We start from the raw sequence: 14,889 nt of genomic DNA, 5'->3' as shown, positions 1-14,889 counted from the left end.
TATATATATATATTTCCCTCATTTCCTTGCTATATCACTTTGATTCCCTACAGTATGTGAACATGTTCTTCATTTCATTAATCTACTTTGAACATCCATTCATTTGATGTTGGAGTTTCCACATTGCTTACGCCATTCCCCTCTCGCGCGTGCGTGCGCGCGTGTGCGCATATCTGTATATGTGTATATGTGTGTGCGCGCGAGCGCGCGAGCGCGTGTGTGTGTGTGGTGTGTGCGTCCGTGCCCGGGATTTTGTCTCCACTCTCCTCAGATCAGCGCGTTCGCATAATAACGAGCTGCGCGCGCACACGGCACGGCACCGGCCCGGCGGCCACAGCTGTCCGTAACAAGTGAAACGCTTCTCTCTCTCTCTCTCTCTCTCTCTCGCACACACACACACACACACACTCTCTCTCTCTCTGCATCTCCTCCGCCTTTCTGCACTCTGGAGTCTGGATGCGCGATGGAGAGACGACGCGTTTAACCGGATTCCTGTTGGAGAGCTTGTTTTTTCCCGTCACTCACTTGCTGGACTTGCGCTGTGGCTTTCCTTTCTTTCTTTATTATTTTTTTTTTAAAGAGAAAAAAAAAAATAAAACCCCGATTCGTGTGTTTTTTTTTCCTCACCGGATCTTATATGCATTGAAGTTGTTTCAGAGAGAGAGAGAGAGAGAGAGGTAGAGAGGGAGCCGCGCGCGCTTGGCGCTTGCCGTTTCTGCGCACACACCATGGCGCGCTCCGGTGGATACGCGAGTGTGATGAGGAGGAGAAGAACGCCTCTGGCTGGGGCACTTTGGATGGCATTGCTCTGCATCGTCTCCAGGACGCAGGGTGAGTGTTCAGATCTCCCTCCTTTATTTCCCCCCCAAACAGTGCGTGAAGCATTCGGATGATTTTCTCATGATATTCCCTCATGAGGACTGAATTCTTTCTGTTGAATTCAACTTTTGCTTCCTTGGTGGATTGATGCTCTAATCAAACCCCTTCTCTAATGCACACGCACTCCATCAACTCTGTATGCCCTGTACAGTGCTTGATCACGCAGGTTTCTTCACAGTAGTAGTGGTGCTGGTGCTGCTGGTGGTGATGCTGCTGCTGGTGGTGGTGGTGGTGATGCTGCGTTGCTTTGCGTGAAGCCTGTGCGTCTGAGAGCTCCAAGGATGGAGCTGGAGGATGGTTTGTGTGTTGCAGTGTCAGATTAATTCCCAGATTTATTATATAGAAGATTTGTGGTTTGGGAGGGCAGATTCTTTTAATTATGGTGAAGATGAGAATGATGATGAAGATGTGTTTGGATGTGAGTTTATGAGCTTGAATTAAATCCTGAAGCTCCAGGATTTTAATTCATTTATATTTTTATTAATTTGCATTTTTTATTTTAAGTTGTATTGAGGATGTTCATGAGGCATATGTATATTAAAGCATTCTCTCTCTCTCTCTCTCTCTCTCTTTAATATATAATAAGTTGTATTGAGGATGCTTATGAGGCTAAATTATATATGCTTTATCAGCCTTGAGCTACTTTCATTGAGTATTCAAGTCAGAGAGAACCTTTTTCTAATTTCTACTTCATGACGATTCCCTCGTCTGCCACCAGGGGCGCTCTCTCGCATCATTTTGTAAAGCATCAAACAGTTCATACAGTCAACATTTTACTGCCTTACAGAGGAAGTGTGATTAATGCTGTCTTGTCCCAAACCACATAGCAAGTATTATACAATTTAGAGGTCACATGACATATCCTGTTCTCATATATATTCATTTATTTCTATTCTACTTGAAAAATGTGTTTTAGTAACCATTAGGGAGGCATTTTGGTCCATATTTGATGTTGGTGCTTAAAAAACTAACCATGCACACATCAACTTTTATCTTTAAATTAATGATAAAAGCATAGACACGTCCATAAAAAAAAAAAAAACACTTTTTGAAAGAAATCTAAGTGACTTTTTCCTTTTTTAAAAAAAAAAAGCGTGAAGATGTATGGGCCCAAACCTGTATTTACCCATGAGTCTGTGCTCGCGCTTGTCTTCGTCACATTGGTAATTGATGGTTTGGTGTGAGGAGAGATCCCATTGAGTGTGTTTTGCCTTTGATACATGTTGCCTGTGTAGCAGTAGGCTTTATAGCCACACACCACTTCTTCACCGGTATTTACCTTTCTCATGTTGGCTCGTGTTGTTGAAATCATAGTCGTTACTTGATGAGGTTTGGGATCCGACCCTGATAATCATATCTGCTCACAGGGACTCTCTCTCCTCTTGAGAGGTGTTTTTGATCATCCGCAAACGCATCAGCACTCTGTGCAAGCTGTGATCTGTTTATGTGTGTGTGTGTGTGTGTGTGAGAGAGAAAGAGAGAGACAGAGAGAGAGCATGAGTGTGTGCATGTCCTCCTTCCTCTATGTTGCATTTTTCACCGGGGAGGACAATGTGTCCCGCGGCACTGCAAATTGGTTTCTGGCGATTGCTTACCTGAATCCCCAGCAATCCAATTTGCAGCAGGCATTTCATTCAGAAGAAAGCCTGTCTCTGCCTGTTATGCATTTTATCGCTTACACCACAAGAGGTGCACTGTTCCGTTATAGTCGCACCACTATTTATGCACTTCTTTTCTATTCGTTTCTATTCATTGCTGCTTTTTTGGACTATTTATCCAATTACAGTTCATCACAGCGCGTGATCACAGTCCTTCCTTTTTTTAAAATGGAAACCATGTCACAGTGCTGTAGAAATCTTGAATCCTCTTGATTAACAGGCTAGGGAAAACAAATCCGGAATTATATTACTAGATTATTAATAATACTGTATAGTATACTGTATAAGTGCAGTTTTTGTGTAGCAAAGCTAAATGTATGACTGATGATCAGGCTGCTCGATTACGGCAAATATATATATATATATATATATATATATATATATATATATATATATATATATATAATTACAATTATTTTAATCAATACTGAGATCACAATTCTTTACCACGACAACTCGCTGACTTTAAAGACATCAAATGCATTTATTCAATTTTAAATAAAACAACCTGGTGTTTCTGACAGTGAAGATAAACACCACAACTTGGGTGCTAGTGAGTTGAGTAAAGGATGAAAGCGCACTTCAGTAAAAGTAAAAGGACGTGATGGATTTCTAGCACAAATTGAGAACATCACTGGGAAAAAGAAATGCAGCACATTAATGATATAATCTCAATGATCTTGTTTTTATAAAAGGAAAAATTGTAATTAAAATTGAAATTCAGTTAATTGAATAACTCTAACTGGTGATATGGTGACGTTTTCTGTAACAAGACGTTTATTCGACCTTCATTCATGGAGTGTTAACCCTGTGTAACAAATCAGTACATAAATTCCATCATGGAGACTTCTGGTTTCTTTAGCTGTGTTCACATTACCAGGGAATCAAATCAGGTTTTTTTTTTTTTTTTTTTTACCCTAATGTGACACAGATTGATTATGATTGTATTTTTTTTTTTCTTTAGGGCTATCTGAATTTGCAAGATCAGGTTCGAGTCACTTTCGTATGTTGTTCTAGATCGGAGATATATCTGATATGTAGTCACATGACTTGAATGAGAATTGGAATTCATGCGACTTTTTGCGTAGGATGCTGACGTGTTTTAACACAGACGGCGCATTCAAAGACGTATCAATATGTACCATATGTACTGTACATACCGACGCGTCCACATTAGAGTCAGATTGAAGTCATTGTACAATGTAATTATGAACGTTAATCATCGTGACGTGCAAATCAGATCTGAATTAGACGACGTGGATTGCAACGTGAACGTAGCCATTGTAACATGATAAGAAAAGACACGCTGATGAAAAAAGCATCTTTGTATTATCATAACATAAATAACAACAGGAGCTTAGTTCTTTCATGACAATATGACACAGAGCTACAGTATAAATGGATAAATATAGTTTGACGTGACGTGTTTCCTTAATAAAACATTGGCAGGAATAAAACGTTTCAGGTTACAGGAAAATACATCATTTTCAGCACCACTTCAACATTGATCAGTCACACTTATATCCTGCTGTATGTTCATCACAGTATATACTGTACATAGCAACAAGCTCCAGTGTGTCTATCAGAAATAATATCTATATTTTTCTGTCTGTGCATATCGATGCCAACATCAATGTATGGTTTTATAATTACCGAAATCTTTTCTAAGCAGAGAAATCGCTCATTATTATAATCATTATTTGCAAACAAATCAGTTTGATCTGTCTGATCTCCTCCTGTCTCGGTTCGTTCGTCTGCCAAAGAAAGAAACGCAGAATGGAAAGCAATGCCTGCTACGAGGAGACAGAAATAGCTCGCATTTGTGTACAGTATACGAGCGGGAGCTTGGTTTCCCACTTTCCTGCTGCGTTAGAAAACACGTCCCGAGGCTGGAAGGTAAAGGTCAGGTCGCTATTAAGGAGTTTTGACAGAGGTTTCAAGGGTGCAGACTATTCACTTCACGCTGACTCGCCGGATCACAGCTGGAAACAGATGTGCGGAGTGATGAGCTGGAAGCTCAGGAGATGAATTATGGCAGGTAGAGCTCAGCCATATGGGGCGGGTGATCTGTGGCGCTGGCGCATACGCAAATGGCGGGATGGAAAAACTAACTTAAAGCGAGGTGTTAGGTCACTATGAGACGCCAGAGTATCTGCAGTGCAGCTTGGCATCGATTCTGAAAAATGTGGAACTGTACTGGAGTGATGAGGCCAGTGTTTACATAGGATGTGCCCTTGTCCAAGGAGTTCTATTCTTACGTCAGCTCTAACTGTGGCAGAACATGATTTAGTAGGCGTAGGTTAAGATAGCGAATTATGATTACTGTAATTCTAAGCGATTTCGGGTTTAGTTACCAGTGGAGGTGTAATTTTGATGTAACTAAGATTTATAGCATATTGGTTTGAGACATCTATTTAATACGGTACTACATGATGTAAGATATGGAGTCAGGAACATTGGAAATATATATATATAGCATATACAGTATATATATTCATCTTATATGATTTTTATATATATATAAAATATGTCTTAAATCACATGAAGCATGTGATTTAAGACATATTCATAAAAAAGTCATTATTATTATTATTGGAATATTGTTTACGTTGTATATTTGGTTATAATATGTAAGTGTGATTTGATTTGGATTATAATTTGGTTATGGAAATAAAAATATACATTGCATACCCATGCCATAAAACAAAAAGCATATCACTCATATCCGCATATGTGGTTCTTTTTTTTAAATATATATATATATATGAGTTTGAGCTCCTTTTCATAAAGGGTGCCAATAATTCTGGACTTGAGTGTACAGTACTGTATATGAGTTTTATATGTAGACGTTTAAGCCACAGCTCCAGAGCTGCAGTATTTCTATTAAAGCTGGCTGTATTCTGATCACCTATTCTCTCTGCAAACTCATCAGCCTCCTGTCCAAACTGTGATCAGTGTGTGAGTTCTGTGTGTGTGTGGCTGTGTGTGAGTGTGTGTGTGTGTGTGCGCCTGGTTCTGCTCTACCAACTTTTTTTTGTCACTCTTTGTTTGCCCATGAATTAAGTACCCCCATCCAGAGTGTGCCTGAATCCCATTAGTCTTCAGCTAACTTCTGACTCTGACTCACACAACAGCGCACGGTTCTTTCGTTCGTTTTTTTTTTTTTTTTTTTTTTTTACCTCCGCCACTTTGATGAACGATGTCGGATTTCGGCAATTCGGCATCAATCCAGGGGCCCCACAGAGCAGAGCGCAGTAATGGGGTATCGATACCACCAGGTCGACGTTGAATCCTAAACACCTTGATCTGCAAACTATTTGCAATTCAAGTTCCAATTATAGCACGGCTGGTTCTGATCAATCCCCGGAGTAAACAAGCTCAGGTTTCTTACAAGGCTTCTGAGGATTAATTAGACTTCTCACTTCTTGTGTTTTCGCCAATCTAGCAGCCACCACCGAGTGAACAATCAACTGTGTTTTTTCCGTTTTCGCCTTTCTCTAGGAGAAAGTAAGTTTTGAAAGTCGCACGCGTCTGAAATCTGTTGAAGTCTTCGGCGAGTTTATCGGCTTTCTGCAAATGACTGAGCTTGTTTGTTTAAATGAAATGAAAAACTGAAAAATGACTTTCGCCGGCTAATTTCGGCGGAAGGCGTTTTCGTGACGGATTGCCTCGTTACTCCGTTTAGAGATTACAGTATCTCCGCAACAAATGTCGTGCCTTTCAGGATTCATTTCGGGTTTCTGATGAATTTGTCATATTATTCGGCTTTTAATTTGCAGTAGGATGACAGGTGGATGCCGTGTAATTCTGATGAGATGAACGGTCGCTTGGTACTAGGAATACTAAATCAGCTTATAAATGAGCTTGTATGACTTGCTTTGAAATATAAATGTGACTTGTCCCAAATTAGTGTGATTTTTAGATAGTGTTAGATTTACTGTATATCATAGGGAAATCTCCAGGGACCAGCCGATACAATATTACCACGATACCTAGGTTTGTATTGCGATTCTGTAAGTATCACGATATTATAAATATCCCGGGGTTAATCTAAATTTTTTGTTACAATTCCAAAGAAACTTTGGAGTTTGTATGGATCTGTATACATACCTTAAGTCAGATGGATTTCCATGCTTATATTCTCGTACGGTTACACCCCTAGCATTTTTCTGTACAGTAATGTTAACCAGCCTATTACTGGTATAATAATAGATAAACAGCATTGTGAATAAGTGTATTCCTATATGCATTCTAGTCCTGTTTTCCAAGGAATGGCTCTCGATCTACTGTATGGGTCAAGTCTCAAGACATTTCATTTGAAATTAACCCTTTAATGGTCTGCTCAACTTTTCGGTAGAGCACAGTTTAAGGTACTATATCAAAATCGAAAAATGTGTCTGACTTATCCTGATTAAGCCATCTCTACCAGACGGTTGAGGTATCCTACAGTATATATAAAATTCTTTGGTGGATTTGAAAAAATGTTTGAGATGTCACGTCAGGGGTTTATACTGTATATAACCATCTTAACCATTTGGTAACCTGCTAGGATAATGTGACCCACTCTTTTTAATGTCATTTTAATGGAATTTCTTTGCGACACAGACATGACAAAGGGCCTGGTGAGTAATTAGTTGAGTCGTTCATGCGGTCACGAAATAGGCTGGTTAAGTATGCATTAGATTCGTAACTTCCTGCTTAATCACTCCTTATGCATACCTAAAATGTATAATGCACCATTTACATATTTCAAGCTAGGGCTTTCAGTTCTTCTTTCCCAAATTGCAGTCCTAATACTTTTCTTTTGATTCTCCTCGAACACTTTCAGCGCTTAACGCTATCAGCGCTGACATTCAGAAAGAATCCGAGCTGCTCGAGAAAAAAAGCTTTGACCATTATGTCTCCTCAGACCACCATTTTCATAAAACATTTCAAGTGGGCTTGAGCTCAACATCTCATCAGGCTCAAATCCCCCTCGCTCCACCCCACCCCCCGCTCTACAAATGTAAATGTCTTGCCTTTCATTAGGTCCCAGAATCTCACCATCCTCCACGCCCGGTGCAACTCGTGCATAAATGGAGAAGTATAGGCTTGATCCATAAACCCTGCTGCATCGCTAATCTTCATAAGTGGCCATAAATTTCAGCACTTGCATCGCAGGCAGGGTGCCTGGTTTGAGGTTAGCGGTTGTAAATCCAGCAGGCGAAACGCAAGGCTGTTTCAGGGGCTCGGTGCGTCGCTGGTGGCTGACTCAAACTGTAATGTTTATTTATGCTGCTTCTGTCCTTTACTTTCTGTTCACCTCCCTGGAGGAGAGCACTGCAGCTGTCTCTCTCTCTCTCTTTTTTTTTTTTTTTGCTATTGACTGCTAGCAGATATCATAGTGCCTTCGGTAATAAGAGCTTGAGCAGCATCATGGGATTTCATACATCTTTCCAGTTTTTTTTTTTTTTTTTTATGAACTCAAGCTGGATCTCCAGTCGGGCAGATTTTGATGTTCCTAGGTTGAGGTTCTTAGAATGCTAGTTGAATCGCTGAACTGGAGAAAAAAAAAAAGTATTGTTCAGAGTTGAATGGAAATGAATCAAGCCGTAAATGTCAGAAATTACGTGAGCAGTCTGATAGAGGAAGGAGCAAGATGGCGGGCTGCCTTGAAGGTGAGAAGGAGGGCATGTGTTCTGCGGGATTGTGCTGATTTCCTGGTCATTAGACATAACAAAGTCTCCATGTTATTCACAGTTCATGCTCTAATCACACAGGTCAGTGACTCAGTGAAGCTGTAGAGCACGGCCTGCCCTAATCAGAGGACGACTGTTATATAAAATGATCTAATTACCATGCTAGACCTTTGTACGTGCCTCGTTCTTGCCTTGGTCCAGAAATAGCGGGTCACCCTATAAATGGTATCTGCTGTAAAACCACCTAATCTGAGTAAGTGTCAGAGAGGCAGTCCTATAGTGTCCTGCTTTTCAACAACTGCAGATCTGTTTTTAATAAAAGGACAGAACTCTTTCAAATGTCAGATCTTTGGAAACAAACAAACAAACAAAAAACATTTGGGGGTTCTTTTAATAACCTGTTGGATAGTGAATGGCTCTCAGGGGAACTGTCTGAATCTGGAAACAGTTTGTTTGGAAAGACAACCAAAGAGCCATTAAAGGTTTCACATTTTCACTAAGTACAAGCCGTCATGGCTTCAATCCAGGGTTCTTGATTGGCGTCCATTTGACATCTGAAATCTTATAGATAATGACAGTTGTTGGCGACCTCAAACCTGAGATGGGTTCTTTAAGAGGAACATTGGGACTCTTTAAAACCCATTAAAGACAAAATCTCCCCCCCAAAAAAAACAACAAAACTAAAATTGTCTTGGACCCATCACTCAACGTACTTCACCCAAAAGCAACCCTTTTATTCCCTGTCCTTCGGTTCAGTCCATTTTAATTCTGGCTTTGTGCTGCAGGCTTTTCAGGGCTTGTTCAATACGCTGTAGCTGTAATGACTGAGCAATGAGCTGGATTGCAACAAATCATTTGCAGTAAATTGGAATTAGAAAATCAATGCTATAGAGTTTTGTCCTTATGCCATATACTGGCTTTTTTGCTTTATTGCATTTACTGCCACGCCGAAAGTCGCTGATGCAGGGTAGATGAGTGGGACATAAACGCTAAAGTGAACTGACACATTAGCCTTAATATAATATGAGCCATACTGCTGCTTGTGCATATGATACATATAGTACATTAGGCATTGATGTTGTGTACCGTACAGTTTGTACTTTGTCTACCATAACTGTAGATCTGTAGGTTGTTTTATGAGATAAATAAATGATACTAGTGATCATGATGTTCAGTTTGAAAGACAGTTGGTAAATCACTTTATCTTGTCAATCGCCTACAGTCAAAAATAAATAAATGAATGAATAAATAAATAAAATACCAGGTGCCCATGTGGGTGATGGTCCATGCTTTAAACCATGAAGACCAAACCATGCTTCCCAGTTAAATATACATGAAACTAGTGTAAATATCCATCTCATTAATATTTATTGGTGCAGGGGTTTATTTACATTAAACATTATCTTATTTTTAAAGGAGACGATTAAATCCGGCACATAACTGTTCATACCTAAACATTTTGATTTCACTTACGGTGCCGGTTAAACTTTAGGCAGATATCTGCAATAAGTACTGCAAGAGTTTAATTTAGTTCTGTCTGGCGGTCGATTTAAGCCACGCCCACAGTTGGTCGCATGTGCAGTAAGGTGCTTCTAATCTGGCCGAGAACTGCTCATACCTTCCCTTCTATTCAATTCTTGATTTCATTTATGGTGCAGGTTTAACTTCAAGCAAATACCCGAGCCAAAACTTCCAAAACTTTCTATGGACCAACAGCTATAAGAGACGTACGGTACGGTATAGAGGTCTTACAGTCTCATGATCCACAATGTTGAGCCAAATACTGATGAATCGCCCCTGAACAGGTGACGAGAGCCCAGGTGACAGTGCATGTTAAGAAACGTTCAACTGTACAGCTGTTATTTTCAACACTTTCGAGGGCAGCTTTTCCAATATAATAGAATATGTTCTTCCTGGAAGGTGGCACATTGGCTAAGTGGTTAGCGCTGTCCTTGCACTTCCAGGATCCGGGTTCGATTCCAGCCTCGGGGTCTGTGTGCATGGAGTTTGCATGATCTCCCTGTGCTTGGTGGTTTTCCTCAAATCAAAAGATATGAAATTTAAGGTGAATTCTCATTTCCAAATTGCCCGTAGTGTGTGAATGAGTGTGTGTAAGAGCTTGTACACAGGATCGAGCGGAATAGGCGTTGAGTGAGTGAGTGCGTGAGTGAGTGACGTTCTTCTCGGCCATGCAATCAGACCTCTGCTTTAAATCAGACCCTGGGGAAATAAAAGTTCTGTCTTGTCGTGACTATCAAGGTCCTGTTTGAGAGCACGTCTCGATCAGTCTGGGGAAATCCTGAAATGGTTAAAGGATGAAAATATTTTTATATTTTCATATTTATGGTGGAAATAAAAGTTCTGCTTAGTTTTGAAAACGTGTCACGGCTTTTTGTTTTGTGTTTAAAAAAAAAAAAAAAATGAAAAGACGTGGTTAAGTGAATTCTGCTGTTTAATAGTTGTCGGCTGGGGTTCTTGCTGCTGCTGGAATAACAGCACCATGGGGGGACAGCGGACTTGTTTAAACGTACCTGTGTGTATGTGTGTGTGAGAGAGAGCGCGAGAGATAGAGAGAGACTACACAGAGCTTTAAACATGTTGCAGTTTAGTGTTCTTGCTGAAAGCAGTCTTTGTGCAGCCTTCAAGCTGTGCTCAGCATTGATGTGTGTGTGTGTGTGTGTGTGTGTGTATGTGTGTAAGCATGTTTTGATATCTTGTTGGGGACCAAGCATCCCACAAGTACAGCAGTCGGGCTTTTTTTCCCCCTCGTCAACAAAAGATGCAGCTTTTATTTACATTACCGAGGTTAAGGTGTGTGTGTGTGTGTGTGTGTGTGTGTGTGTGTGTACTGTATATTTATGGAAGAGAGAGACAGAGATTAGCTTCTGGCTTGATGCATAGATCTATACGAGCGGTTCAGGGTACTGTGGGTAAAGATTGCTCACCGGTCACACTAAGCCGTGATATTTTTTATACATTCTCTTTCAGTTTTTGAACAGATAGATTTTTTCGTTGTTGTTGTTGTTGTTGTTCCAGCATGAATATAAACCCCGAAGCAAAACAACAGGGTACCTTGTGTAGTTACTCCGCCTTTGAACGCTGCGTGTCTGCAGGCAGCTTAATAGAGGACTCACTACCTAACTGCCTATTCTACATACACTAATCAATGTTGTGACCTTTACAAGCAGCCTGGTGCGATTGACAGGCGAAAAAGTTCACAGTTTCATCGTTTTTTTTTTTTTCTTCCTTTTTTTTTTTTCAGTGCTGCAAAGAAAGAAAGAGTTTGATTTCTGATTCTTTCGATTAATAAACAAACGTTTCCTGAGGCCGGTTCAGGGCCTGAACGCCCGAATGTCATGAGTGTGTGAAATATTCAACATCGCAACGTCTCATATCGAGCGAAATCGACCGAATTCTGGTGTAGAAAAAGAGTTTAAATGTACGAGGTCAAACTCCTGAGTTCAGACCTCTCTTTGATAAATTCAATCCTTCATGCTCTCACCAGGACCTACTGCTTATTTCTATTCGAATCGTGTCACTCCCGTGTGCCGCGCCCATTTCGCTTCACTCGCAAGACTCTATTATTGCGTCGCTGATGATAGTTGAACTTTGATATTGTGTTGTTTCTAATGTGGGATTATTTCAACAAAAACCTGCTCTGTTCAACAGTCCAGAGTCCAGACCTGAGCGACTGAAGCCAAACCCCAGATCATAACACTGTCTCCAGAGGCTTGGACAGTGGACACTGTGCATGATGGGAGCATCGCTTCATGTGATTCCGTTTTTACCCTGACACGCCCATCACTCTGGAATAGGGTCAGTCTGGACACGTCAGGTCACATGACTTTTTCCATCGCTCCAAAGTGCGATTTTTGTCTTACTCCCCAGCAAATTAAAGGCTTCTTTTTTTTTATGATGAGTTTCATTGTGTGTGTGTGTAAAAAGCTCTTACTTTCATTATTAAACATAGCTCTGATTTCGACTGTCGTTGTTTCATGATGCAATTTCACCAATCTTTGATCATGGTCTATTATTAGAGATTGATTTGGTTACGTATCACAATTCTTTTTTTGTGGCAATTCATGTATCGCCACACTGACTCCAAAACCAGTTTCATTTTATAAAAAATATGTATTTATATATGTTTGAATTTGACGTTGTAAAATGTTGCAGTTCCTCTATGATCCTACAGGTGGTGTGCTTTAAACTAGCCACATATGGGCCGGCAGCACAGTATCCTGTGTGGTAGGAGAAAATAAATTGCTGTTTGTTTAGAAAAATATTGTAACAAAAACTGAAAAAAAAAATAAATAAATAAATATATATATATATATATATATATATATATATATATATATATATATATATATATATATATTGAATAGGGAAATTTATAAAAAGGTGATCACTACAGAATCGCGTAGGTACAGGTAACCTAGGTATGGTGATGACATCGTATCGGGTGGTCCCTGGTGATTACCATCCCTTATTATTCTTTTTTTAAAATAAATTTTTTCCCCAGCCACATATTTTAACCCATTTCCAGTCATTTGACCCTGCTGAAATGGTGACTTTTTATTTTTTGCCACACTGTACATTCACAGCTCCATGGCTAAGGTACTTACGCTAAGCAGCAGAAGGGAAGCACTAACGACCTCACCTAGCTGTGTTAAAGGAAATCTTGTTATTTACAATTATGTATACAAAAAAGGGGGTAGGGGTTAAGGCTCTGCATTAAGACTCATGAGTTCAAGCCCCAGTACGACCAATCTGCCTCTATCGGGCTCTTGACCTTTGTTGCTCCAGGGTTTCTGGGTCATGCCTGACCCTTTTGTCTGACCCCGGTTCGCTAACAAGCTTGAAAATGAGACTCAATGGAATAAATGAGTACTAGCGGGATGAGGTGTGGGTTGGTGTCGAAGCCGCTTTAAGTCTCAGTGGGGCTTCATCCTGTTGTCTTCCGGCAGAGCCGAGAAGGAAAGTGATTATAGATAAGGTGTTATTCTGGATTTCCTATTTTAGATTAAAAAGAAAAAAAGTCCAGCGTGAGGAGGATGGCTCGCTGGTGATGTAGTGCTCACGGCTAACTAGGCTTTCTTGCGGCAGGAGACGAGAGCCTCTTGGCTGGGGAAGGAGCTGTAATTAATGGAGGTTGATCAGCACTGATGCCTTTGACATCCTCGCCTAGAGCGTACCTGAAGGAGACGAATACGGGGAGAGAAGGAAAAAGAGAGAGAGAGAGTGAAAGAGAGAGAGCGAGAAGGCTGATATAATAGATGATAAGAGCAGAGTGAATGGGAGGGAAGATAGGTGAGGGCAGTTTAGATCTCAATTACCATACCTCACTCATGCGAGACCACCATCGTTCCTGAGCCACGACCAATATCCAATGGAATTCTTTATTTATTTATTTATTTATTTATTTTAGCTGATAATGTGCTGGCATTGAATTCACCGAAAGGCTTTTAAGATCATTGCATTCTATGTTTTGCTGTGTGTGTTACATTTCTTTTTTCTTTCCCAAGCTTTCTTGTGTTGATTCACACCAACCCACACAGACATATTAGCAGACCTTCATCCATGATGAGCAATCCCATGGCCCGCGCTTTTATCTCTACAAGCTAAGCTTGAAAGGCTGTTTAATATCAGCTTTCTCTTCTTGAGGTCCAGTCTGGCTGGGTACTGTATATTGTTTTACTGTATACAAAATACTGTATATTTTGAAAATATTTACATTTAAAGCATTTGAGATCTTGATGTTGGATGGTCGTGGCGGCTAGTTAAAGAAACGTTCTTAGAAGGTTCCGGGAGGAGGGTTCGTAAACTGGGGGACTGTGAGAAAGCAGCTAGACTCCAAGTGCGATCCAAGTCCACAAAGTGAACCCAGTTACCCTTAAGATGGACGCTAGCCCATTTTCCAGCAAGGCAGTTCTGGTTCCTTGGTGGCACCAACACTTTGCTGGGCTAGAATAAAGAATGACTTTGGTCAGGGGCTGGGTGGTGGGATTATCACGACCAACTTAAGGTTTGTAACCACCATATTTAAACCAGGGTAGTGTAGTCACTTTTATTGTAGTGTTGTATCAACCAAAAACAGATAAGGAAAATGCAACGGGCAGCACAAATGCTTTCTAGTAATTATGGTTGGTTCCCAAATTAAGCTTAAAAAGCAATGTTGAAGTTCACCATTGTTATTGTTGTTGTGCTTGCCGCTAGCATTTTTTTTTTTTTCAGCTAGCATTGCTGAGGAAGTAAAGACATACATGGACGTATACAGCGACGTAATGACATGACTCTCTAGCCCATGGAAAAACAAAGCCTTTTTTGATGATGACGCTTGCTACTGAACCAGCTCTGAACCTGGACTAGCAACTAGTGTACCAGCACTCGGTTCACTTAAGTGGAAATTGGTTAACTGAGCCAAGTGTCAAAGCTTCATTTTTTCCTTTTTTATAATAACTGATTTCAAATGGATCACGTATGGTGCGCCAGTTTTTATCCACCATCTATCTCGATGAGCTTAGAAAGTGAAGATTTTTTACAAAATACCTTTCACCCCTTTACAGGTCAATTACCAGTCAAGCGAAGTAGCTTAACCAAAACCGCTTCCTCATTTCAGCAGCTCAAGGTCTTCAATCTTCAGTCCTCAGTCATAAAAAGCCTCGGAAATGAAC

At 40.4% G+C, this 14,889-nt stretch overlaps 1 protein-coding gene across 2 annotated transcripts in view; it reads left to right on the top strand.

Moving 5' to 3' along the window:
- Nucleotides 1–487: 487 nt before the first annotated feature.
- dcc (DCC netrin 1 receptor) overlaps nucleotides 488–14,889 on the top strand; it is a 258,324-nt gene continuing 243,922 nt past the window's right edge. For both annotated transcript variants that reach the window (XM_053484759.1, XM_053484758.1), the window contains exon 1: nucleotides 488–831. In XM_053484759.1, the coding sequence (XP_053340734.1) occupies nucleotides 729–831 (103 nt within the window). In that variant the 5' untranslated portion in view covers nucleotides 488–728. The remainder of the gene's footprint in view (nucleotides 832–14,889) is intronic.

The sequence above is a fragment of the Clarias gariepinus genome, chromosome 24 (genome assembly GCF_024256425.1).
Source record: "Clarias gariepinus isolate MV-2021 ecotype Netherlands chromosome 24, CGAR_prim_01v2, whole genome shotgun sequence".
Classification (NCBI taxonomy): Eukaryota; Metazoa; Chordata; class Actinopteri; order Siluriformes; family Clariidae; genus Clarias; species Clarias gariepinus.
The sequence above is the reverse complement of the archived record's forward strand: the minus strand, read 5'-3'. Positions and strand labels throughout refer to the sequence as shown.